We start from the raw sequence: 27998 nt of genomic DNA, 5'->3' as shown, positions 1-27998 counted from the left end.
GTAGCCAAAGCAAGTATTACTGGGCATCTAAAACAAATTGTACTGGGAGGGAAGAGGAAACTGGGCAGTTGGTCCTCATTCTTACCAGCTTCAAACATTCTTATATACAAAGAAGTATGTGTCTACTACACACCACAGACAGTACCGAGGACTAAAGAACCTCAGGTTACTTCTTGACCTGGACCCTAGTCCTTGCCTCTAGGGCACTTGGGCAGTAGATTTCCCACAACCTAAAGAGTTCCACAGTTCAGGGGCTTCCTGGAGATTCTCTTTGCACACTAGACTCATTTTCTCCCCCATGCAACAGTACTTCCTAAAGCAACACAGTTGAATTTATATCACTTATCTCAAAACCAAAATACAAGAACTTGCGCTGCTTTCAAAAGCCCACCCACCAGATAGCCATTTGGGTCAATAAACAAATAGTCACAGGACAGTCCATAATATGACTGCCCCAAGCAGTGTGTCCTTATTTTTTACAAGGTCATGAGGATATAAGATACTGTCTTAGTCAGGGTTTCTATTCCTGCACAAAATATCATGACCAAGAGGCAAATTGGGGAGGAAAGGGTTTATTCAGCTTATATTTCCACATTGCTGTTCATCACTGAAAGAAGTCAGGACTGGAACTCAAACAGGTCAAAAAGCAGGAGCTGATACAGAGGCCATGGAGGGATGTTCTTTACTGGCTTGCTTCCCCTGGCTTGCTCAGCCTGCTCTCTTATAGAACCCAAGACTACCAGCCCAGAGATGGCACCACACACAAGGGGACCTCCCCACTTGATCACTAATTGAGAAAATGCCTTGCAGTTGGATCTTGCAGAGGCATTTCCCCAACTGAAGCTCCTTTCTCTGTGACAACTCCAACCTGTGTGAAGTTGACACTAAACTAGCCAGTACAGGTACCAACTCCTTAACCCTTAAGGGACAGCCCTTGGGCCAACATCTGCGTGGCCAGAGCCAACTCTCTGTTTTATTCCAGTGTGGAGTTAAACTGGCATCATTTCCTGTGTTTTCCAGGCAGTAGGCATGGGTGAAAAGCACCATTCCCCCTAGACTATGCCCATGTTTCAAGAAATTATCTAAGACTCAACTCAGACAGCCTTGACATGGCTTTCCCATTCTGAGAATTAGTTTATCATGGGTATGAAGAGGTGTTACACTGCAGTATCTCATTTTTCTTCTATTTCTTCAGTGTAATATTCTGTAAACTGAAAAGTCCCCAATTCCGAAAAACTAACATTTTCTGGAAGAAAAAGAAGAAAAATTTCAAGTGAGATTTGGAGCCTGCTGAAGGCGTCTCAGTAACACTGTGAGTAGAAGCCTGCCGTGTATTAGCAGTGTGCTGTGGACACTGGTATGGCACCTACACAGTGTAGATGTGTACACTCCCTGTCCTTGTCAAGCTGGAACCCTTTGGGAAGCACACCAACAAGAACAACTGTGGCTCACTAGCACCAGTACAAAGCAGGGGAGACACTGGGCAGCGGGTGTGGGGTGTAGGATCTATCATCAGAGCACTGGTGAGGGGAGGTTTCAAGCCAGGAGGCATCTAAGAGGGAGAAACAGCAGAGCTTGTGATGATGGAGCGGGCTGTGAGCATGCAGGGTGGGAGGCAGGATGGGTGAGATGGGGAAGGAGGACATTCTCTGTAGAGGGAATACCATCTGCCAAGCCCAAAGGCAGTTCTGTGAGTCCCAAACAGCTGGAATGCACAGATGAGGGCAAGCAGGAGGGAGTCGAGGCAGGTTAGCAGAGGCTACAAGGGGAAGTGAACGGAGGATTGCACTGGAGGAGGCAGATGGAGGACAAAGCGGAGAGAGAAAAGATTCCTAAAACTGAGAGAGGGAAAGTCAGAAAGACTTACTTTGCTCATGAGAACATAATGATTTCATTAACACAGAGCCCAGGAAATCTAGCATCATTTAGATGTAATAAGAAAGATGAATTCTCAAAATGATGTAATTATCAGAAGTAACAATGCTACCTGACTTTGAGGACTTTTCTGCCAGGGTATAGTTTATAAGTTAGTAGGCAGAGTACATTTTAGATAGAATCTTACATAGTAAGTTCTTTCTCTACAACATCCCTGTATATAAATTTATACCCTGAGAAACAGAATGTGCTTCACCATAGCAACAGGCTATAGCAACTCCTACTCAAGTTAGGAAAAGCATACATAAAAGAAACCAATATTCTGGGACATTCTAAGCTGTCTAACTAGGAAAAACTACTACACTTACCTTGTAAAGATCTAAATACATGAGTTAATGATGCTTTAAAATGCTCCTTGATTAGAAGGCTGCTTTAATTCTTCAAATTTGACTTATTAAAAATATAATAGATTGTTTTTAAGAAGAAACTGAAAACATAAGGAAAAAAAATAAAATAGCAGTGGCAAGGGGAGCATCCTTGGATCCGTGGACGGGCGTGGGCAGAAGCACAACATGTTTCACGGGAGTTTATCCATTAAATATGAGCCAAGCTATTAGATATTAAAACTATATTACTCTCTCTAGAGAAGCTATACACTATTGCTATGAAAGCTAAAAACACAGGTCTTATTCTCATATAGGCTTCTCCTTAAAGACAATTAAGATTAGTATTTGTTAACTTATATGACAACTGATAGCATACACATCTGGTTGCTATGGTCTGAATGTCTATGCCTCTCCCCTGTTCTCAGGGAATTCTAAATCCTACGATGACAGTGTCAAGGGTCTTGAGGATGTGATTAATATACAGGGACTGAGAGGGACCTCCCCTTCTCCCACCAAGTGAGGACACAACAAAAGGTGCCACACTAAAAGCACAAAGCCAGCTCCCACAAGGTACAGACACCCTGTCTTCAATTCTGTCTTCAGAGTCATGAAAGATAACTTCTGTTGTCTGTAACCACTCCGTCTGTGGCCCTTCAATGAAACAGTTTGAACAGGCCCAACACACAGATTGGAAGCTACTATCAAACCCTGTATGACAGATAGGGAACATGACAGTAGAGAAAACTCAAAGCTTTTCATCTTCACACACGTATGACTGCTCAAACTGATGACGTCAGAGGTCCTTGCTCCGGGCCCAACTTGGAATGCTGCTACTGTCCCGACACCCTGCAAACTTCTCTCTTACATCTCAGTTCTCCCACTGACTTAAAAACCTAATACTCTGCATCCAACCACACTGTGACACTCCTGTCATGCACAGGCTGTATCTTGCTGCACTTTTCCATTCAGGAGCCACACATTTTTGTTTCTTTAGGGCCCTCCCACAGCTGCCCGTACTGCAGGTATCCACAAACCTCAGTTAGCATCCTTGATGTCATCCTCTATAGAAACCCAGCTGACAGTTTAGACAGTCTCAGTCATCCTGTGGACAACTCTAACTTTTCTTACCCATTATCTTGTTTCATGCTCTCCTTCCCAAAGTCCTGTTCCCCACTTCCTAAATCTTGCCATCACTGACAATACCAACAGCTCTGAGATCTTGCTTTACACTGGGGTACTAATGTAGCATCATCAGTGTCCTCTAAGAGATCTCCAGCCTAGAACAGCTAATCACTTATGTGTTTTCAGAGCATTTGAAAACAGTGCAACATAGAACATGCTAATGCCGTATGCTAATGAAAATTTGAAAAGGCATTGTATAATTCCAACATCATTAACATATTTCTGAATATAAAGTATTTTTATTGGGTTATATACAAGTAAGATAATTGTCTTTAGTTGCTAAATCTTTGTATCTACAGATATTTTCCATTGGGAATTATACCAATTGCACAATTGGTGAAAATAAAACTATGCCTGGGGTCGGGCGTGGTGGCACACGCCTTTAATCCCAGCACTCGGGAGGCAGAGGCAGGCGGATTTCTGAAGTCGAGGCCAGCCTGGTCTACAAAGTGAGTTCCAGGACAGCCAAGGCTATACAGAGAAACCCTGTCTCGAAAAAACAACAAAAACAAAACAAAACAACTATGCCTAGGATTGGTCCACTTAAAGCTGAGGATAAAACCAGACATGAAAATATTTGATACAAAGTTGCGATCCTTACCACACATTGGTTTTGGGTGTCATGAGGTACTTACTGATAAACTCGTACTGTTGGGCACAAACTGATCTTGTTCACCCAGCAACACATCAATCATAGGGTGCCTTCCATTTTTTATGATGATTTTCTTTTCTTCTTGTAGAGTTGGCCTGAAAAAATAAGTTTCATCAACTTGTAGACACAAAAGGAGCTTTTAAAAAGAACCACTGACTAGCTGGGCATGGTGATACACCTTAAATCTCAGCACGGGAGGCAGAAGCACGGAGACGTCTGTGAGTGTGAAGCCACCCTGGCTATACTGACACAGCATGAAAACCTTCAGTACTCAATAGGGAAGAGAGACAACAAAGTCTTAGACCTCAAGAGCACATGAGGTAAGGACTGAGACTAAGAGTCAACTCCTCAACTAGTCAGAAATCAGGAACTGGGACCAGCAGCACACTGAAGTACAAGACTCAGCAAGCCTTGTGAAGTCTATCTTCATGCGATTTCAGTTTTCATTTGTCTGTCATCATCTAAGATCAAGTCAGCACATGTGTTGGGCCCCATTTTGGCCCTGATTTGGGCCTGAAGGACAAACCTGAGCCTGGCTCGAGTTTTGAGACCTGTCTCAGTCACTTCCGTGACTCAGAAAGGCCTGTTTGGCCCTGCCTCTGTCCCCCCTCCACCCCATTGCTAATGTAGAGCTTTGCCATTGGCCCTGTCAGCCACTCTATACCCTCCATCATGCTTCCCTGTCTCCTACGTCATCTTACCCCATCAAAAACCCCCCTCCCTATGTTCCAAACTTATATAAGCAAGTATCTGATTCCATAAAATTGAATTCCTGCTTCGACAAGACTCCTGGCTCAGTGTGTTTCTTTTGAACCTTCAACACTCGCCATCCCACTCAGCCCTGGAGAGACCCTCAGCGGGATCAGGACCTCTCTCCTCTCATCTGGACCTGCCAGCAAGGAACCAGCAGACATGCATCACTAAACACAGTTCAGATCATTGGCACATCACTTCATAGTCATGTAAAGCCATTTCCAGATTAAATTATCATCTATACATAAATGGCATTGGGTTTGGGTTAAGAGACTGAGAAAATCCAATGGCACTTCCGTAGTACCTTCTATTTTGATAAATAACAAAAATTGCTGCCATGTTATTCTTTGGATTTAAGTCTTTATATCTTATCAGTTGTATTTATTTATTTTTTACATTTATTTACGTGTATGAATATGTGACATGTGAGGGTGCGCCTGGGAGTTGTGGGTGGCTGTGAGCAGCCATGTGGGCCCTGAGAATTGAACCCAGGTCCTTTGTTAGGAGCGCCCAGCTTTATTCTACTTCTCAAAGCTATGTAGGTCAGAACACTTTCTTAGAAGGTGACAGTTAAATCAGTTTGATGTGTCCCTTCCTAGCCTGCATCTGCACAGTCATGTTCATACACGGATGGCACTGATTGCACTCTATTTGAAATATTTCACTACACCACCCACAAACACTTTAACTCAATACCTTATTTAAAGAATCACTACACATAAAAATAGATTTCACCATCTACTACCTAATGGATACTTGTTTTGAATTTTTTAAAATCTATTTTAATGATAACTTTATAGAAGTGAGACTAATAAATTTTAAAAAATCAACCTCAGAACAAACACTACTATTTGTGCAATAATACTATTAAACACTCACTATTTGTCAGTATTATTATTATACAATGAGACCATGGCCTCATTCGTGTTAGGCGAGTTTTCTACCCCTGATCTATCGTTTACTAGGCATGGCACACCAAACTTCACTCATTTCTTTCTTGGTCTTCAGAGTCTACATACCCAGAATCGCTGGCGTGCTGAATGCAACATATTCGCCTATGAATATTAAATTACAAATTTTAATTTATTTCTAGGAGGTTGTAGCCTATAGTTATGATTCTTCTTATACATGCATCAACAAAAACGGAACAGCTGGATAATTCCTGAAACTGCTCAAAGCTCATCTTTTTCTTAAGGAGAATAGCTCCCTTCATTCATAATAGAAATCACTTCCATCTTTAGATTCATAAATAGCAATTAGGATTATCTATCAAATGAAACCTTTCACTAAATGCCATCCGTTTCCTTTCAATTTCCTGCCTGCCCACCTACAAACTAAAGTAGATGAATTTTGTTGAACAAATACAGACACAGAGAAACGATATCTCTTAGCAAAACGGGATAATCCAGGTTCCCATCAACAAATATTAAATAATGAACAGCCCCCATGTGTGAAAGTCAGACAAGAAGAGCACATTTCGTTTTATCCAATTATTGACCATCAATTCTGGACACATCAGTAGCAGTACCACAGCAACTCTACACGTGCACACTGTGACCTGAGCCCTCACCATGCCCAACTGTTTACACCAGAGCCTCTCACAGAACCAAGGGCCGACTCTGTCTTCCTCTTCACATTATCTGAAGCTGTGGGCAGAAGGTGACGATGGCCCCTGGCCTCTGTGGGTAGACAGGGTAGGCTCTCAACATTCCCAGTGAAATCGGAAGCAGATTATAGCAGTGCTATCTGTGTTCTTTTCAGGCCTTCTGGAATGATGCTCTAGCAGCTTGGGAAAGATTATTAAAAACAGGAAAATAGAGTAATGGAGTCCCTTGTTGGGTCATGTACCCTGCACTGGAGTAAACTGGTGAAGGAAGCTGAAGCAGTCCCCAGGGGATTAAACACTAAATCCTGCCGATTCCTCAGATCACTAATAATCCTCAAGTCTTTCTCAGACTTGTAAGACTGGCCAGTGGGCCTCTGTGTTAAAATAAGGCAAAATTTATTTTTTTAACCAACAACAACAACAAAAAAGAAGTAAAAATTTTCTTTGTCCTCTGGAAGACATTTAAAAACTTGGAATTAGCACTTATGAATGTTTACAGTATGGCATCCTGAGGACACCAGATCACATCTCATCATATTCTCAGTATTCTTTTGAGGCAGCTACCCATGTATAAGTAAACTGCTCTATGATGGTAGACATTTGGACTACGTCATAGCAGTGCTATACTAAACACTCAGTCTTCTCTGTCTCTCTGTGTCTCTGTCTCTGTCTCTGTCTCTCTCTCTCTCTCTCTCTGTGTGTTCAAGGGTTTTCACTAAGATAAAATTCAATTCCAAGTCACCGGGTATGTACACTCTTTATAGAAGAAAGAAGTCACTATTAACATGTCTTCCTACCAGCACAATATGCAGCTCACTGGTTTTTCTCAGACCCTCAACTGGATTGATATACTCATGATTTCTAGTTTTTGACAATGCAGTGGTGAATGGAGCCATCTCAGTTTTACTGTGTGCTACCAATATTCTAAAATGACTATTTTTCAAACAGTGACCCCAGTGTCTTAAGCTGGGGTTACCCATGAAGGGAGGGCACCTTGGTTACTTTATTGACAACATCTAGAGTCACCTGGGAAGAGGAATTTCAACTGAAGAATTGCCTCCATCAGACTAGCCTGTGGTCATATCTGTGAGATTGTTTTCATTGATGACTGAGGTGGGAGGGCTCAGTCCATGTGGGCAGCACCATCCCTAGGCAGGGATTCTGAGCTGTGTAAGAAAGCTTAGCTGAACATGAGCCAGAGAGCACAGGTAAGCAGTGTTCCCTCACGGGTTCTGCTTCAGTTCCTGTTCTGACTTCCCTCAGAGATGCACTGTAACCTGAAAGTGTACGCCAAATAACCCTTTCCTCCCCAAAAACTAGTTTAGGGGGTTAAGTGTATATATGTATATATGTGTGTGTGTCTATATATATATATATATATATATATATAGACACACACACATATATACATATATAATATATATATATATTTTATATATATATATATATAGTTATATATATATATATATATAAAACTAAAGACTGTTATTTTGAGGGTAGCTTATGGGTTTATTAGAAGAGAAAAAGAAGAAAGAACATGTAAGAGATATAAATTTTAAAATCAAATTCTAGGTGCTCTACCAAGTGAAGTCAGGGTGTCACCTCTGGCACTGGTGTGCAGAGTCACAGTGTGACTCTAATCAGCAATGACCTATTTATTCTGTTACTATCAACCTTACATAGTGACAGAGCTTCTCAGGGAAGGCGCACAGGGACACGCACAGCCCTGGGATGCTGCTCCAGGCCAGAACAGCTACAACAGGAAGACAGGCTGGGCATGCTGATGTGTCAGATGCCAGCGAGGGGAGGGTGAAGGAAATCTACACATTTCCTGGAAAGAATGAGACATCTGAATATGAACAGACGCAGCTACTATAATTCATATATTTTTAATTGCAGCTTTCTTTTTTAACTGTCACAGAGGAACAGAACATAAACGATGTTAGGGAAACAAGGAAACATACTACAAATTAGACAGAGAGGCCTGAAGTAAAGGTGAGGAGCGGGTAATCTAAAGGTTCCAAGACAGTAATAAGATCATCTTGACAGCATCAGGAAGAAAAGCTTGCAATTGTGAAGCCAAGTAATCTGTTGGAACGACGGCTCATGGCTCACATGCACTGACATTGCAAAAAGCTGAAAATTTAAGAAAAATGTGTTTGTTTGCCTCTCACACAATTTAAAATGTACTTTCAATGCAAGCTTCCTGTTTCACAGCTATTTACAGCCATGTTAATTTTCTTTTCTGAAAAGAGGCTGCTGCAATGCACTGTAGAAAGTATGTAAGACTATTTCCATAGCTTCCCCAAGCCCCACTGGCTTTTTCCTAATATACACAAAATATAATTTGGAAAAATATTTAGCGTTTGAAATGTTCTTTGAAATGCTTAACAACGACTTACTTGATAATCTAGAACACTCTTTGGACTAAGGACAAACAGAAAAGTTGGTTGAAGTACGCAGATGGCTGTCTGAAGGGACCTGGAAACCACCACGCCAGCAGCAGGCAGGACCTGACAGAATGGAGGCCCCGGGGAATAGCACCAGGAGTGCTGAGAGGTATCTGAAGGCACAGGGAAGCTGACCTGGGACAGCTGTGGCCTGGAGAAAGAGCTGTGAAGGACGGCCCCAGGTATAAAAGGAGTCAGGACGAGCTGCAGCCACTTCCTGACACCTCGCTTCTGATCTGGAACAGGTGACACAGACTGACAATGTCCCCAATGCTTACTAGACACACTCACTCCAGAAGGGTACAACATAAATCACTTCTACAGGCGGTGGCTAAGATCACCACACAGTCAACAGATCTGATAAAACAAACAAGCAAACAAATGAGCAGAAATGACAAGCAACTCTAACAGATCTACAAGAGCTTCCGGTCCCTGAACTGACTGAGACTTTAAGTTAACCATGCCTACTTATGCAAAAGGCTAACAAGTACCAGGGGGGAAAACAATTTGTCTATCTTACACACTGGTGAAATTTTTAATTTGCTGCAATGGATCCAACCGCATAACCATTTAGACAGTGGTTTTCATGCGGGCACTTCTAGCAACAGCAAATAACTGAAGGTGCCGTAAGGAGGGATAAGATGAGGAGGGCACACAACTTCAAATAGGGACAGCTTATATCAACCACACTACATGCCTCTGCTTAATTCAGAAACAGTCTGTCAGGGAAATCTCCCTTCACCAATCTAGAGTAAAAGAACTCCTACTCAAATCAATGGACTGCAGATTCTAACTTTTCACAATAATCCATGATAAATAGGACATATATTTCACATTTTCCTTGTTTACTACAAAGAAGATTCAGCTGTCTGTGTGTGTGTGTGTAAAAAACTGATTAGGCATCACTATGTATTGAAATTCCTTTGGTATGATAAAGAACTAGGAAGTAACTGCAATGCCAAGAATCTATTTTAAACATGACTGTTATGACCAGCAATATAGATATATTCATCACAAATGAGCAATAAAACAATACATTACATTTAGAGAACATAGCATGTATACCAAGTCTTCCAACTCTCTCTCACAAAGAAGAAATACTGTACAATAACAACCTTGCTTTAACACCTCTACACACTGGAGATTACAGGACACTTGAGTATTATTTTTTAAAAATCAACACACTACAAAGAAGAAACCAATATGAAAGAAGTCAGTCAGTCAGGTTGTCTGCTCAGAGCTGAGGCCTCAGGCTCAGTCGGTCAGGCAGCACCTTCACGGGCTTTCCTTAGTTCCCACAGAAGCTAAACAGTCTCCTAACTTTCCTGAAATGTGTAGCTTCAATTAGAAAGGCTTTTGATAGGTAAAGATCCTTTCCCAATCTGTTGGTGGCCTTTTTGTCTTACTGACTGTGTCTTTTGCCTTACAGAAGCTTTGCAATTTTATGAGGTCCCATTTATCGATTCTCGATCTTACATCACAAGCCATTGCTGTTCTATTCAGGAATTTTTCCCCTGTGCCCATATCTTTGAGGCTTTTCCCCACTTTCTCCTCTATAAGTTTCACTGTCTCTAGTTTTATATGGAGTTCCTTGATCCACTTAGATTTGACCTTAGTACAAGGAGATAGGAATGGATCAATTCGCATTCTTCTACATGATAACCACCAGTTGTGCCAGCACCATTTGTTGAAAATGCTGTTTTTTTTTCCACTGGATGGTTTTATCTCCCCTTGTCAAAGATCAAGTGACCATAGGTGTGTGGGTTTATTTCTGGGTCTTCAATTCTATTCCATTGGTCTACTTGTCTGTCGCTGTACCAGTGCCATGCAGTTTTTATCACAATTGCTCTGTAGTACAGCTTTAGGTCAGGCATGGTGATTCCACCAGAGGTTCTTTTATCATTGAGAAGAGTTTTTGCTATCCTAGGTTTTAGAGGACTAATATCCAATATATATAAAGAACTCAAGAAGGTAGACTCCAGAAAATCAAATAACCCCATTAAAAAATGGGGCTCAGAGCTGAACAAAGAATTCTCACCTGAGGAATACCGAATGGCAGAGAAGCACCTGAAAAAATATTCAGCATCCTTAATCATCAGGGAAATGCAAATCAAAACAACCCTGAGATTCCACCTCATACCAGTCAGAATGGCTAAGATCAAAAATTCAGGTGACAGCAGATGCTGGCAAGGATGTGGAGAAAGAGGAACACTCCTCCATTGTTGGTGGGATTGCAAGCTTGAACATCCACTCTGGAAATCAGTCTGGCAGTTCCTCAGAAAATTGGACATACTACCGGAGGATCCCCCAATACCTCTCCTGGGCATATATCTAGAAGATGTTCCAACTGGTAAGAAGGACACATGTTCCACTATGTTCATAGCAGCCTTATTTATAATAGCCAGAAGCTGGAAAGAACCCAGATGCCCCTCAACAGAGGAATGGATACAGAAAATGTGGTACATTTACACAATGGGGTCTGAGCTATCAAAAAGAATGATTTATGAAATTCCTAGGCAAATGGATGGACCTGGAGGGCATCATCCTGAGTGAGGTAACCCAATCACAAAAGAACTCACATGATATGTACTCACTGATAAGTGGATATTAGCCCAGAAACTTAGAATACCCAAGATACAAGATACAATTTGCAAAACACATGAAACTCAAAAAGAACGAAAACCAAAGTGTGGACACGTAGCCCCTTCTTGGAAATGGGAACAAAACACCCATGGAAGGAGTTACGGAGACAAAGCTTGGAGCTGAGACGAAAGAATGGACCATCTAGAGACTGCCATACCCGGGGATCCATCCCGTAATCAGCCTCCAAACGCTGACACCATTGCATATACTAGCAAGATTTTGCTGAAGGGACCCAGATATAGCTGTCTCTTGTGAGGCTATGCCGGGGCCTAGCAGACACAGAGGTGGATGCTCACAGTCAGCTATTGGATGGATCACAGGGCCCCCAATGGAGGAGCTAGAGAAAGTACTCAAGGAGCTGAGGGGGTCTGCGGCCCTATGGGTGGAACAACAATATGAACTAATCAGTACCTCCCGGAGCTCGTGTCCCTAGCTGCATGTGTATCAGAGGATGGCCTAGTCGGCCATCATTGGAAGGAGAGGCCCATTGGTCTTGCAAACTTTATATGCCTCAGTACAGGGGAACGCCAGGGCCAAGAAGTGGGAGTGGGTGGGTAGGGGAGTAGGGCAGAGGGTATGGGGGACTTTCAGGATAATGAAGTGTAAATGAAGAAAATATCTTATAAAAATGTGAGGAAATAAAAAAAAAAAAGAAAGGCTTTTGAAAGAGAACTTACTGAAAAGTCAGAATTGTTACTTAGTTAGATCTACGGAACTCTAGCATCCTTTATGAAGAGGAGAATAAGGAATGTTGGGATGCTCAGAGGCCATTAAAGAAGAGTGGTATGCATCTAGCTCTCAACAAGAGGCTCACGAAAGCTCACAGAACCCCTTCCCACAACAGAACCCCCATCTTCCCAGTCCCTCGTTCATGTCCAAGCTCTTATAACTGTAGTTTTTAAGTTTTAACTGTAGTTTTGAAGTGAAACATGTTATTAAGTTTCCAAGACAAAGCTAACAGCAAAAGGAATCTTCAATCTTCATTTAAAAACTTTACATAAACCTAAAAGTTCAATTGGAGCAGTCAGTTCCAGAGTTAAGGCAGGCATCTGCATTTGTCAGTCATAAAACAAGGAAGGAAGGAGTTAATTTTTCAAATTAAGCCATACATGTGATATGCAGCTTTACCAAGAGCATAACACACCTGAACAACTACAACATTTTATAATAGCAATAGTGAAATTAATTAGATACTCCCATTTTATCTGAAGCCATGATAAATGAGAGAAATGAAAAAGGTATTACCTGCAGTAATTTCCTTGTTTAGCGACCTTGGCCAGGGAGAAAATACAGTCAACAGTTGCTAGGTGATCCACAGCCTTACACAAAGTGTGATAATGTTCACCAAAATTCCTACAGAAACGACAAGATAAGCAGGCTGACTTCTTGACCCATGACAGCTGTGCAACAATCTGCCTACTCGAAATATAAACACAAGTGAAATAAGCAGATATGTCTCATGGGTAAAGGAGAAGGACAGTGTACTGAACTATCGTTTATGATAACACAACTGGTGACTGAGTCTTCACTTTGTTTGGGACAGTTTTATATATATATATAACTATATATAAGTGTACAATGTCACAGATGAACACGTTCCATCTGACTGTGACATTTTATTTCAGGATGGAGATTTTAGTGTAGATATCAGTTCACTCAGCTTCCTCCCACTGCTTCAAGAACTCCTCAGGTGTGGCAGCCTCCCCAGGCACTCCTCCTTATCGCAACACCCAACCTTGGAGTAACTATATTATTACAGAACTGGCAGAATCCTGTCTTTCTGTCTGTCTAACTTAACTTTATAGCCCTAATATCTAGTCCACACTACCAGCACTGAACAGATAATGCAATGAAGAGTTGTTAAGGACAAGACAGAAGTAAGAACCTCTTCAGCTATCTTAATACCTGCTGATGGAAAATATCAAGACTTTCAGTAAAAGATTTATTAAAAAAAATAAATAGAAATGTTTATAGAGTTGGGTTCTGTAAATCTGTTTTATCTCATATCATAGTATTTTATTCCAATATATAATACTGTACAAACTATGCACATCTAAATATAATGATAAATTGTGGGTGTTGAAAATGAGTGTAACTGGCCAGACACAATGCATACCCCGACAATCCCAGCACTCAGGAGATGACCTGAGAGAACATGAGTTCAAGGTCATACTCAGCTCATAGGCATCCAAGGCCCTAACTCAATATACATGGTACAAAAGAGCCCAAGACAATTCTAAGTGCTCAGAATGAAATATCCGTTAAGTAAAGAGAGAACCGAGCTTAAGCTTTAGAGTAAGTTTTCATCTGAGAGAAACTGAGGCTCTGCTAAATTAACGGCATTCAAGCACAGGCAGAGATGACTCCAACTCTGAGAATGGAGAAAGGGAATGAGAACTAAGTGTCCAGAGGGTCCGAGAGGAAAGCGGAAGGCAATGCTTCTCACTGCCCAGACACCGGAGGGACCTGTGCTCAGCCACACAGTCCTCACAGCATAGCATCATTACCCAAACCTCACAGGGTTCAGAGGAACCAAGCAGTGACCCAGGTCATAGAACTACACACAGCAGAGCCTACATCCAAACCACATTCTCTGTTTGTTGTGTTTTCTTTTGTTAACAGTACTTGGGTAGACCCCCATGGCCTATCTATCACACACTAAGTAAATGATTGCTCTCAGACCACCACCTCCAATTCTAAACTATGGCTGCACCTCACAATGTGATTCTGCAAGGTTCAGTTAGTACTGTTGCTTGTTTCTGTACCTAGTTGCCTTATTCACGAAAATATGATCTAATTCAGATATCCCTTACACAAACTGGGGAAGTGTCATACTGAATACCTTTCTTTAAAAAATTTAGATATATATAAAAATAATGTGGATCTCAGAAGTGCTGAATTTCAGTCTATTTGATACTTAAAAAGTTTTACACCATTTCTCAGCTTATTAAATTACTACAATGATCAGTTCTTCCTGATTTTCTCTTACTTTTAAAAAAAAGCCCTCTATTTCTGATTTGTTTTATTATCAAAATTCTATTAATGACATTTTCATGTACTATTATATTTATTATTATTTGTAAACTAAAAATTGTATTCACAGTAAACTTTACGCATGTATTTATACAGATATTTATCCACCTAGATAGAACATATTAATTAATTAACCTATTCCTCTTGAACTAAAGTTCATTAAAATAGGTGATAGGAATTTTACTAATAGCCTAAGAGTTTGCGCAAATCCCAAATACACAGTGTTTATGCCCCTCTATCAGCTGGACCATCCTCAGATGTTACCTGAAAAATGTCTTGTACTTTTAAACATACTGGACACTGAGAAGTCCCTACTCTACAGACGGCTGAACAGTGACCATATTGGACATTGAGAGGTCTCTACAGACAGCTGCACAGTGACCATACTGAACATTCATTGTGAGGCCCCTTTTCTACAGATGGTGCAGTGACCATCCCTTAACATTCCTAGTCTGATCTCAGCTCTATATCTATTTGTTTTCTTATTCACACTTTAGTCTGTGGCCTGTGCTGTTTTTAACTAAATTAATGACTCATCTATTAGTCCAATCCTTGCTCTCCTCTCTTGCCAGAACAGTTCATCTATTTAATGTTTTAGTCCCTGCTTCTCTGCACATAAGTGCCAATGCACTTTGCACAAAGTTTTGCTTTATACTTCCTTCCACTCCCTTTTCCTCAGGTCCAATAAAGACCACCACGGCCCTACCCAACAGCCAATGGTAACTACCTGCTTCTGATGATCGTCTAATTGTAGAAAGGATGTAAGTGATATTGTTTACAGTGGGTACCAATTCAGTTAATAAAAAAATACAAAGGAAGAATAAAATTATTTAGATCTAGGCAACTATTTTCTTTCTTATGTCAATGACATAAGACATCAATAAGGAGAACCATTATTAAACTGTAAATATCACAATTGTCACACATATCCTGTTTAGTCTTCATGTATATTACTGTACACCTCATCAAACTTCAAAAGGATCATTCATACTTACAAGAACAAGCAGCTAAATGTGGGCAATTCAGGTAACAAGTGGAGCCACACATGGTGGGTGGCTCTTTCCTGGGATCCTAGGACTTGGGAGGTAAGGCAGAAGGATCAGAAGTTTTAAGATCAGCTTTAGTAACATGGTAAGACTGAGGCCAGCTTGGGCCACATGAAGGTTCATCTCAAAAAGAAAAGGAGAAACAACGAAATCAATGAACAAGCAGCATGTGGGAAGACTGACTATGTCACAGAAAGGTCAGCCTCAGCAATCTATCATCCTGCAGCACCAGGCTCCTCTCCAGGCACAGCCTCAGCAGTCTGTCATCCTGCAGCTCCAGGCTCCTGTCCGGGCACACTGATTTCAGTGACTTTGATGTTGGGCCCATGGGAGGCAAAAGAGGACCCTCGGGTTCTAAAGCTGCTATGCTGACCAGACGTTTACTAGCAAATGGCATTCAACAATTTGTGTGTTTAATAGGAATGGAAACTATCTTATATTCTTTGAAAATGCATTTCTCATATATTCTGAGCAACTATTATATGAGAGATAATATAATTCAATTTTTTAAAAAAGAATTTAGAAGTGAGAAAAGTCCAAAGTCCATATTCTAAAACCCAAGAGACATATTTTGAGAAAAGATTACATTCCCAGCAGTGATCATGGCCTTGATTTTATGACTAATGCCCAACAGAACCTCAGTAAGGAATAAATATGCTGGGATGGCTGGTACTGAATCCTGATGGCAGGTTCACTGAGGTTAACTATCTCTGTATGACATGGTATTCACGCCATCTGCCACCTCAGTAAGGAGCGTGTAAAACAATCAGTGCTATGGTGAGCGGAGCTCTAACGATAATGCTCTAGATACATCTCAGCCAATTTTTTACTCTTGATCTTAGCCAAAGGGCCAAGAAGAGATTCAGTCAGTTTGTAAATTGGAAACTTCGATATGTTCCTTACTTCATGTTTTATTTCTTCTTTAATTTAGAAGAGGGTCTTACTATATGGGCTTAGCATCCTAACTACTGTGATCAGATGTCTGATGCCTGATGCTTAAGTTTCCTTTTTATTTTCCTTTATACTCTTAACTACTGAACTGTCTTTCTTGCCATGTATAAAGTAAGAAATAAATGCAAAAGCACACACGTCATAAAACCTCTGAATCCTGTTTGAAAGATAAAGGGATGAAAACCAACCCCTCCATCCAGAACTAGCTACTGTTCTGAGTCTGCAGTCAAAAACACAAAGTTAGCTGAACAAGTTCTCAGATCCTTCAGAATGTAGCCTTCAAAGGTTGGGATGTATAAGTTTAATTTTTATGCTTTCGGTAATTCTACTATGGAAAAAGAAGAAAACCTAAAAGATTCAAGAGCTCCCTAAGATGGGAGATTGAAAGTTAGCTGGGAAAAAAATGAACAGATAACCTTGTATTTCTGCTCACAAGACTCTGAGTCACCTCAAAAGACTCAGGGGAAATAAGGAGAAAGCTTGGTGTCCATTCCTGTTCTTATAACTCAGTTCTCTGAACAGAGGAGACCAGTATCTCCTTGCTATCTTCCAAATGCCCCAACCTTTTTGACTTCTGTCACTTTAACAGGATCCCTGCCATCCTCACTGAACCATTACCATTTAAGGTTTTAGACAGAGAGACTAACAGCTCTCTGCTCACAGGCATGCCTGTGGGCTCATCAACAACCATACAGCACATGCTTGGTCCAGTCCAATCCTCAAAGCAACCGTCCCCTGCGGCCTGCTGTGGAAGACTGACTTCTTACACGTGCATCTCACTATTCTTTTGTAAATTGTGAAGTGACCACATATGAAGTCCCATGGTTTCAGGGAAGTCAATGGTGCACACGTCTTCCCAAAGTCAGAGCAGTCAGTGGGAATCAGCTATCTTGGACGTGTTTACAAGGCAGGAAACGACAAACTACAAACACTTGCCCAAGAGCAGACATACAGCAGCACAACACTGCCTAACACTGTGGATAAGGACAGCTGAGTGTCAAATCAAGCCAGAATGTGAGTCATTCCTTAATGCAAGAAGAACTCTTCCAAAAGAAGTCCTGGATCATAAAAATGAAAAAACATGGCAGATTATTCTAAATTAAAACAGAGTAAAGAAACATGACTAAATGCCATACCCAGAAGATGCTCCAACATGTAATAAGAACACATGCTCCACTACATTCATAGCAGCCTTATTTATAATAGCCAGAACTGGAAAGAACCCAGATGTCTCTCAGCAGAGGAATGGATATAGAAAATGTGGTACATTTACACAGTGGAGTACTACTCAGCTATTAAAAACAATGAATTTATGAAATTCTCAAACAAATGCATGGATCTGGAGGGCATCATCCTAAGTGAGGTAATCCAATCACAAAAGAACTCACATGATATACACTCACTGATAAGTGGATATTAGCCCAGAAACTTAGAATATTCAAGATACAATTTGCAAAACATATGAAACTCAAGAAGGAAGACCGAAGTGTGAACACTTCCAAGAGGGAACAAAATACCCATGGAAGGAGTTACAGAGACAAAGTTTGGAGCAGAGACTGAAGCAATGACCATCCAGAGATTGCCCCACTCGGGGATCCATCCCATAAACCACCACCAAACCCAGACACTAGGCAGATGCCAGCAAGAGCCTGCTGACAGAAGCCTGATATAGCTGTCTCCTGTGAGGCTCTGCCAGTACCTGGCAAATACAGAAGTGGATGCTCCCAGTCATCCATTAGACAGAGCTCAAGGTCCCCAATGAAGGAGCTAGAGAAAGTATCTGTACTGGCTGGTTTTGTATGTTAACTTGACACAAGCTGGAGTTATCACAGAGAAAGGAGCTTCAGTTGGGGAAGTGCCTCCATAAGATCCAGCTGTGGGACGTTTTCTAAATTAGTGATCAAGGGGGAATGGCCCATTGTGGGTGGTGCCATTCCTGGGCTGGTAGTCCTGGGTTCTATAAGAGAGCAGGCTGAGCAAGCCAGTAAGAAACATCTCTCCATGGCCTCTGCATCAGCTCCTGTTTCCTAACCTGCTTAAATTCCAGTCCTGCCTTTCTTTGGTGATGAACAGCAGCGTGGAAGTGTAAGCTAAATAAACCCTTTCCTCCCCAACTTGCTTCTTGGTCATGATGTCTGTGCAGGAATAGAAACCCTGACTAAGGACAGTACCCAAGGAGCTGAAGGGGTCTGAAGCCCCATAGGAGGAACATCAATATGAACTAATCAGTACCCCCAGAGCTCCTTGGAACTAAACCACCAATCAAAGAAAACACATGGTGGGATTTGTGGCTCTAGCTGTATATGTAACAGAGGGTGGCCTAGTTGGCCATCAATGGGAGGAGAGGCCTAGGTCCTGTGAAGGTTCTATGCCCCAGTATAGGGGAATTCCAGGGCCAGGAAGCAGGAGTGGGTGGGTTGGGTAGCAGGGGGAGGGGGAAGGAGATAGGGGATTTTTGGAGGGAAAACTAGGAAAGGGGATAACATTTGAAATGTAAATAAAGAAAATATCTAATAAAATATATATAAGTTGAAAAAAAGTAAAAGTTAATTAGATATTTCCTTTACAAATTGAGGCGGGGGATTGGGGAAACTCAAATATATTCGTTTTTGAAAATATTTGTTTATTTTAACTTTATATGTATGACCATTTATCTGCATGTATGTATGTGCACCACATGTATGCATCAAATATAGTCTTAAAAATGTAACAATGGGATTAAAACTTGTTGACAGGGGACTGGAAATTGAGTCCAGGAAGATATATCTCCCCCCCTCCCCCATCTACTAGGAAGTCACAGAAGCAATCTCTGCTTGTTTTAGGGGCGGGTGTGTGAACATTTTCCAATCGATTTCTCAGAGCACAGACTGAGAGCGTTTTGCTCACTGCAAACTCACTCTAGGAAGCCAAGCCATTCAGCACTGCAGTCAAGGACTAGCTGCTCCCGGAGCTGATTCAGACGTCTGTAGCTTTCCACAATGAAGGGAGGGTGAAAGCGGCTCACAGCTTTTGTGCTACAAGAGGAAGGAGGGGAAAAATGGAAGCCAAGGTTATCAGAATCAATGCAGCCATGGTTTCAGAACATTAAAGCAGTTACTATTCACTGGTGAACCTTGAACATAAACAGCTATAAACAGAGAACATTCTTGAATTATGGTCCCAGTTTTGACTCTTCAACAATATGAGTATGTTCAGGAAGCTTTAAAATGTTCTTAAAATTATATTTGTATGACAAAGTCAGAGTTGAAACTTTCTTCATGGCCAAAGCCTTTTTTTCTCCATTATACTAAAGAAAAAAACAGCTGAAGCAAGGGCAGCAAAAAAAGATGTGTGACAAGGAAGGGCGACACACTGGTGAAGACCGTGTCACTCTTGAGATTTTATATTTTTCTACTTGGTATAATTCAGAGCAAAAAGGAAATAATACATCACAAAGGTGGTCAGTGCATGAATCTATAATGGAAAAAGGACAGCTCTTCAGGTTCAGTGGCCCTGGATGGGCTTGAGGGTAAGCCACTTTCTCCGTCATGAAGGGGCAGTCAGTACATGGGGGCAAGTATCCAGTTAGAAATGCTAGGCCAAGGCCTTGACCAGCATTGATAGCTTGTCCAAATGGAATGGACTTGGTATGAACTGCAGCGGAGCAGGGACTGTGAGGTGCCCCTCACGGGCACCCTGCCCTCAGTGTTTAGCAAGAGTACCTAGGTACGGGACTCAAGAAGTGGAAGCTGCCCCCGCTGACAGCCAACCAAGGGAAATATGCTTTAGAAGGGCTCCAGGCTCTGATGCCCAGCTCCTACCTCACATCCCCACAGTTGTCTTTAACTTAGCTGTTGGATACTGCAAGTGTAACTGATGATACTCAAGCCCAGCCTGATACCAAGGCTCTGGCTGCCAAGCAGAGTAAATGGTAACAACAAGCCACCAACAGGCCTTACAGTTCATTGCACTGTTGGGACTGCAAATTCAGAGGAGGCTAGCATCAACTTCTGCCTTACTTACAGCTCCTCAGTTACATGATCTAGAGTTCTAAGCAAACAATTTATCACAGGGTTTCCTTCTGCAGTTGCTTAGCAAGTTACTGCTCTACAGACTAATATGGGTATTAGTAGTATCTCTTTTTTCTATTTAATTTTTAATTGGATATTTTATTTATTTACATTTCAACTGATATCCCCTTTCCTGGTTTCCCCTAAGTAATGTCTCTTTACAAAGCACATTTTCATCCATTATCTGCCCTATAGGACAAAAGTCAATACAGGGAAGGATGCTCTAAGTATAAAAACATCCCTCAAGTCAACACTACTTACATCTACAGCTTCAGCGGCATAAGGAAAAAACAAGGTATTTGAGTTAAAGAAACCCATGTGTGTGCCTAGAGTAGCTGTTGTCATGGCAATGGACAATAGTTACATTATTTAATTAACATAACCTAATCACCATTATGCCACCATGTCATAATTTCCCTTCATCCTTAACATAAAAATTCTGTCATTTCACTACCAGTCTCCCTAATTATCTTGGGCAAATATATTTTCATCCCCAGTCATACAGACAAAGGAAGAGGAGCAGCAACAGAGATCCCAGGCAGCACACTACTCAGATGCACACACTTCTCCTGAATGAGTCCCCTTCAAGGAACTGATGCTAACCAGGGACAAAATGCTCCCCAATACCGTTATCATTTATACTCATCAGTTCAAGATATAAGTTAGAAAAAGAAAGAACAACTATAACTGCGTGCCAAGGAAAACACTGAGAGTAAAGAAACACGAAGCTCAATGAAGCAGAAAATGAAATTCCAGTTTCTTAAAAGAAATGTCGGATGCTACATTCATCAAAAAGCTTGAACAACCGCAGTCACCTTACAGTTGAAGGTTCCTTAACCTCCCGTTATGCACAGCACTCACAGGCATGAGGCAAATAGTAAATGACAAAGGGCGGGGGGTGTATTCAACTATGTTCTTCAAAATATTTCTAAATGAATGACAAAGAAAGTCATCTCTGATTCAAGGTTCATCAGAAAATCAGAGGAGGAAAACTACTCCTGCTTCAAGGCTACCGGCACAGATAGATACACATGCCGCAATCCATGCTAGAAGTCAAAGCGGCCGTAAACTTACCTTCCAACCTTCACCCAATCAGCTGGGATGCAAGATACAGCTGAGTTCTTTATTTCAATCATAAACTAAAATAAATGCAAATGAACAGTGAGATATTTAAGTGGGCATGCAACCACGGTCCATCCTAAGGCTTTTTCGAATCTGCTGCGATACTTTAGTAAACATTACTTAGTAAACATTATTAGTGGTAAATGTTCAAAATAAATCACACATATATTTGGTACATTCTGTTTACTCCACAGCCCTTTATCTCTCTCATCTCCCAATCCTCTTTATAGGTCCCCTCCCCATATTCATATCTTTTGTTTTGTGACCAATAGTTTTAACCAAGACCATATGCTTGACCTCATGTTTGGAACTGCCCTTTGGAGCATATGAGCTTGCTGTCTGCCTCTCCCTCAGAAGCTGCCAACTACCAACTGTTCAGTAAGGAGGATTGGGGCCTTATGAGCTCCACTCCCATCCACAATGGAAGCCCAGAAGATGGCACTGCAACTCTTCTCATTCTTAGGCTCTCATAGGTTCTCCACTCACTCTTCTGCAATATTCCCTGAGCCTTACAGCACTACCGTCTCAGACCCAACTGTGCTCTCTCCATGAGTGAGCTTCTCTGACAAGAACAAGAAGGAAGTCAACTTCTACCACACCTCACTGTAGTATGAGTCTGAGTTGTGTCCTCTCAGTGTGCTCATATACTCTTACACACATATGCATGCATACACACACATGAATGGTTAATATTTATTAATTTCCATACCAAGCCAAGATTTTGAAACCATTAACATTTCATATATAAAAGTTGATTAATAAAGCTTTAAGTCTGCCATACTCATTCTACAGTTAAGAATTAACAGTCCAGGGCTGGAAAGATGGCTCAGTGGTTAAGAGTACTGGCTGCTCTTCCAGGCTACCTGAGTTAAATTCCAAGCACCCACATGGCAGCTCATAACGGTCTGTAACTCCAGTTCCAGGGGATCTACATGCATGCAAAGCACCAACACACATAAAATAAAAATAAAGTTATTTAAAAAAATGTATCTTTTAGAAAAAGAATTAACAGTACAAAAATGACCATGTAGTCATAAAATTAAGTGAAAACAAGCCAAAATTTAGTATTATTGAGTAAAAATAAAATTACTAACTATACTAAATAATTCTTGGGTTTAAGAATGCTCAGTGAAGGCACACTGGCATTTTATGAAATAAAATCAAAGGCAGATATCAAATTTCAAGGCAACAGGAAAGAAGCATCCTAACCGTGGGAGTTGGTGGTGAAGGGATGGTGAACCTTCTGAAAAGCCCATAAAAACAAGGTGCAGCATGAGAACCACGGAGCAGCTCAAACGCCCACTCCAGGGACTGCCACCGCCCATTAAGTCAATGCGTGCACAGCGTGAAGAACTGGAGGCACAGTGAGAGTCAGGCGAGCCTCTGTGCTCACACTCCTGTCCTCCGGTCAGCCTTTGTTCTTCAGCACGGCTGGTGCTGCGCTCTGCTCCAGGATAGGAGACTTCTTTCCAGTTATTCCCTTTTCCAAACAGCCTAAGAATGAGCGGGCAGACCCTTTGTTTATGAGTTTTACTGCTAAAGAAAAACCACTGGAAAAAATAATGCGTGGTCTAGAAAGCTCTGCAAGGTCTCACAGCAATCCACTTCTCTGCTGATGCCACCATCCAGAGGTTAATGTAAGAATTCTGCTCTGTCATTCTAGTAAGCTCTCCTGTTACTCTCCTGGGACCTACTTAGGTCTTGGTTAAATGTCACATTGTTATTCAAAGTACGTTATAGCAACCTAGGTTAATACATTGCCAGGTATGCTGATAATCTTTCCACCATTTGTTTGTTTTGATTTCAGATAGATATAATTCAGACTGGTCTTAAACTCTTTGAACAGCCAAGGGTAACACTAACCTTTGCTCCCCTGCCCCTACCTACGGCCCAGTCCCTACATTTCCATCATATCACTGCCAGGCCTGCTGCGACCTTCTCAGCACCTGCATCCCTTTACTTCAGCATCACATGGAGCCCATTTCCTCTCCCTTACTTTCTTATTTCCCTTAATAACTTTAAATGTTTCTTATTTAAAAAAAAAATCAAAGGAGAGATAGACATTTCTCTCTTGAGCAAGACACAGAGAAACCACCAATCAGACAGACTTGCGGGTGGAAGGAAAGCCTTTATTGTTATAGATACAGGAGGACGAACAGAGGCCTCTGACTGTTCATCCTCCTGGACTCAAGTCTGTAATGTGGGCAAAGTCCACATGTTGGGCACTTTCCATTGACATGCATGGTAGCCGCTGACACACATAACAGTATATGAACTTTCTGCAAAAATAGGGCATAACTGTGTTACCATGGTATCACGGTTTGATCAGGGAGGGGAGCAGAAAGCCTTGCAGTTGCAGAAGCAGAACATGGCAGGTGAGTTACGATTCCCATGAAGTCCTGTTTACTAGAAAACCAAATCCCTTAAGGTTTCTGCCCACCAGGAACAACACTGACCCTCAGGAAACCTCACGGAACCTTCCCCCAAAGGTCAGCCTGTCAGCAAGGACACACACCCCTGGGTCAGCGTGGACAGCGGCATCAGCTCAGATCCCCACCCTGCTGACTGTCGTATAAAGTCTGCCCGCCTTCCCACCATTTTGTTCTCTCAGCTCCAAGCAATGACCTTGGCAGCTGGAACACCAATGAATCTTTGTGCCCAGGGAGCATGTCTAGTTCAGTAGTTTCCCTGGACCGTCGCTTCTAACAACCTACCCACAGACCTTACTTAAATTATAAAATGGCTTTTCTACTCCAGGAAAACGGATATGAAGTGAAAGCATGTTTGACATTACCTCTTGTCCTGATACAGTCACATATTGTAAAGAAGGAAGTTTTAATATTTTCCGAAATTCCTGTAAATGCATTTGGATGCTGTGAATGACTTCTTGAATTTCATTTTTCCTCTTTTTTATTAAAGGGAAGTCAGAGAGGTCTTTGAATAATTCAGTTTTATCGCCAACTCTAAAATATGAAAAATTCAGGTAATATATTAAAGCATATTAATTAGAACAGTTATCAATTTCATAGCATGATGAAATGCCAACAGACTGGAACTCAGGAAAACGTGGTTCCGATTCCAGCTCTGCCACTGAATAGTTATGGAAACACTCCTTAACTTCTGAGGATTGACAAAATCAGTTTTATTTTATTCACAACTCACATGGTGAAACCAAGAAATAAAACTGTCATTTCATTTGCCTAGTCAGAAAATAACAACAAATGTAAACTCGGCTCCCTGTGAGACACACTGTAAAACTGCTCCCTTAAAAGAGCAACTACAGCTTCTAAATACAGGGACAATCACTCCTGGGTGTCAACAAAATGAGGATAAGGGCCACTGGACACCTGCTTTTGAGTTAGTAAACTGGCACTACCTCACTTTAGAAGAACTTTATCCTTTTATCATCTGATGCCTGGAGAAGTACTTCAACTGTCCCAGATTGTCAACTATGTGTGTTTAAACAACTATAAATGTTTTCAATTACAAATATACTCAAGCAACTTCACATACCACGTGGCAAGCAGCACTGGCTGATAGCCAGCCACTGGGGGAAGGAAGTGGAAGCCTGCACTTACTTGGCAGCTGGCTCATTCAGAACCTTTAAGTAATGCTCCACTGGGCTGAGGAGCTCAGGAACCTCCACGATGAGTGCTCGGAGTAAGTCGGACTGAATGTGGGCATTAACAGCAGGCATTAATGCTTGAAGTTCTGACTTCAGGTGACACAGGCTTTTGACGATCAAGAAGAACTCTTGGGTAGAGCACTAGAAACCAAAATATTTTTATCTAAATAGCAATAGGAGCTAGATATGGTGGCTCAAACCTGTTATCCCAACAGTCAGGAGGCTGGCATGGGAGGGTCTCTGCAAGTTCAAGATCAGTGCGAACTAAATAGAGTCCAGGCCTGTAAGCTAGGGTGCAGTAAAGAACCACTGAAATAGCCACTCTGATTTCATGAAATGTTCAAAGGAGAGAAGAAACATCCAAAAGAGTCCAGAGGGGAAAACGCAACTCCCTTTAATTTGGTTCTTTTAATTGGCTCACTAAGGACTGGTGGACAGACCTGTCTTTGGGGCACAGACTGCTGTGTGGCTTAAGGAGAGAACCAAAGCATGAAAGCCACTGTGGTAAAGGGGAGAAAAGCTCTGTCAGAGCGGGGACAAGTGGGGGCTTATAGGGGGGGGGGTTAGTTGGGCAGAGGAGTGTTAAGAAAAAGGATCTATTACAGGCGGAAGGAAAGCAATTTACAAGGCGGGGCTCTGGCTTGCTGGGTCGGCCGAAGGCTTCAGTCAAGCTGTTCTGCTCTGATAATGGGGCAGCAGCCTTCTGAGAAGTACTGAGGATCCAGCTCCCATTTCCCCTGAGGGGCTGGGCTGTCCATACTGGTGTCTCAAGTGACTATCTTTGGGTCAACCTAACAGTTGTGACACCTCCCACCACCACCCCACACACACCAAATTTGATAACAATAAAACAAACTAAAACTGCAGGGCAGTATTCGCCGTTTGTTCAAATGTCAAAGATGTACTTATTAATACGCATGTCACCCAAGGTGTAAGACAGACACCTTTCTATACTCTCAGGAAAAGCACAACCTTTTTGAAGAGCAAATGGGCATGACCTCATAGCTATTAACAAGGTTCTTAGCGCATGGAGATATACCCTCAGGAAGCCAGGCTTCCAGGATGAACTTCTTAATAGGAGAAAAATTACTATTTTCTTTCTCCTGAGATAGATATACAAAGGACAGGTCATTCATGAAGTACTTGCCTCAGTCATTATCGGTCGATTTTGCAGAAAAGTAAAAATAAAGTAGACCAATCTAATAACCAAACAAAACCAACAAGTTAAAACTCCCTGTGTTAGAGCTTGGAAGCATGCGGGTACAAGAAGTAAACTGAAGGAGAGAGCGATCAAGAGTGTGGATCTTTCTATTAAGGCAATTATACCACAAGCACAGATCCAGGAAGTGTCAGAGGCAAAGACCCACGTGCAATGTGTAGCTTGAGCCCAGTATAGCCTGGCTAGAAATTGGTTCACACACAAACTCTTTACTTAACATTGTGGAACATCCTTATCCTTAAATGCATTTACCAAATTTAACATCTAATATGGGTTCCTGTGACCCAATTTTCTCAGATTTGAATTTGAAGTTTGAATATAAGACGACATATTTATCTTTCCATATTAAGCCTCTTTGAGATCTTCCATCATTACCACCTTGAAAGCACCTCCCTGAGAATTCTACAGCCCCAGGTCTAGGCAGCCCACTCCCATCTGTGAGCTCCACAGAACTAGTAAGGTCTGTGCCCGGATGCCACTCGCCATTGGTGCAAACCGCACAAGCTTGGAGGAAAGCAGCAAGACATCAAAGCAGGCATGCCACAGGCTGTAGGCATGCCACAGCAGAGCCCAGGAAACTACTGCTCTAAAAAAAAAAAAAAACTAAGCCGGACATGGTGGCGAACGCCTTTAATCCCAGCACTGGAGAGGCAGAGGCAGGTGGATTTCTGAGTTCGAGGCCAGCCTGGTCTACAGAGTGAGTTCCAGGACAACCAGGGCTACACAGAGAAACCCTGTCTCGAGTAAACCAAAAAACCCCAAAACAAAAACAAAACAAAAAAACCAAAAACAAAAAATAAACTAAAGTGCTAATTGGCAAGCAGATTATGGGGTCAAGAGCTGCAGCAGCTGTGGTTAAGAGCTTTATAACGTTGATTTGTCAACAACTCGTTTCAGCTCTTCACTTTTGAAGGCAGTGAAACACTGAAGTGGGGCCAAGGACCAGATTCCAAGTGAGTCACAGGTTTTCTTAGTAAAATACAATCAGAAATTCCAAATTAGAAGTACTACACATGGACCACTTTTTAAATGAAACAGTTCAAAACTGTAACTTTTTCTAGAGTTTGGAAACTGTAAGAGATGCATAAAACTTAGTGAGGCAAACATCCAAGTCAACTTTAAAGAGAGGCAGTGAGGCAGCCTAGAATCACTGCAGCTTGGCAAGACGATGTCACTTCCATTCCATGGACACGTGGCCCTGCTCTGCTGATTGACAGCTCAAACAAAACCTGCTCTGCATACTTCCTCTTGAGAAAAAAAAAAAGATCAGAAAAGAAAAGAAAGAATGAAAAAAAGAAAGAAAGGCCTCTGAGATCTGTCAGTGAATTTTTTCAAAGAGTGAAGGCAAGGAGCCTGGAGATCAGTTGACTGGTGAAGGTAATAGCACTGATGGCCAGGCACTGACC

At 41.7% G+C, this 27998-nt stretch overlaps 1 protein-coding gene across 2 annotated transcripts in view; it reads right to left on the bottom strand.

The window, feature by feature from the left end:
* The window catches only part of Msh3 (mutS homolog 3), a 149134-nt gene that overhangs the window by 34652 nt on the left and 86484 nt on the right, over positions 1-27998 (bottom strand). For both annotated transcript variants that reach the window (XM_021180634.3, XM_021180633.3), the window contains exons 14-19: positions 25327-25514; positions 24543-24711; positions 21701-21765; positions 19475-19591; positions 12793-12900; positions 4079-4190 (exon numbers count right to left, since the gene is read on the bottom strand). In XM_021180634.3, the coding sequence (XP_021036293.1) occupies positions 4079-4190; positions 12793-12900; positions 19475-19591; positions 21701-21765; positions 24543-24711; positions 25327-25514 (759 nt within the window). The remainder of the gene's footprint in view (positions 1-4078; positions 4191-12792; positions 12901-19474; positions 19592-21700; positions 21766-24542; positions 24712-25326; positions 25515-27998) is intronic.

The sequence above is a fragment of the Mus caroli genome, unplaced genomic scaffold, assembly GCF_978045245.1.
Source record: "Mus caroli unplaced genomic scaffold, Mus_caroli_1 scaffold_15, whole genome shotgun sequence".
NCBI lineage: Eukaryota > Metazoa > Chordata > Mammalia > Rodentia > Muridae > Mus > Mus caroli.
The sequence above is the reverse complement of the archived record's forward strand: the minus strand, read 5'-3'. Positions and strand labels throughout refer to the sequence as shown.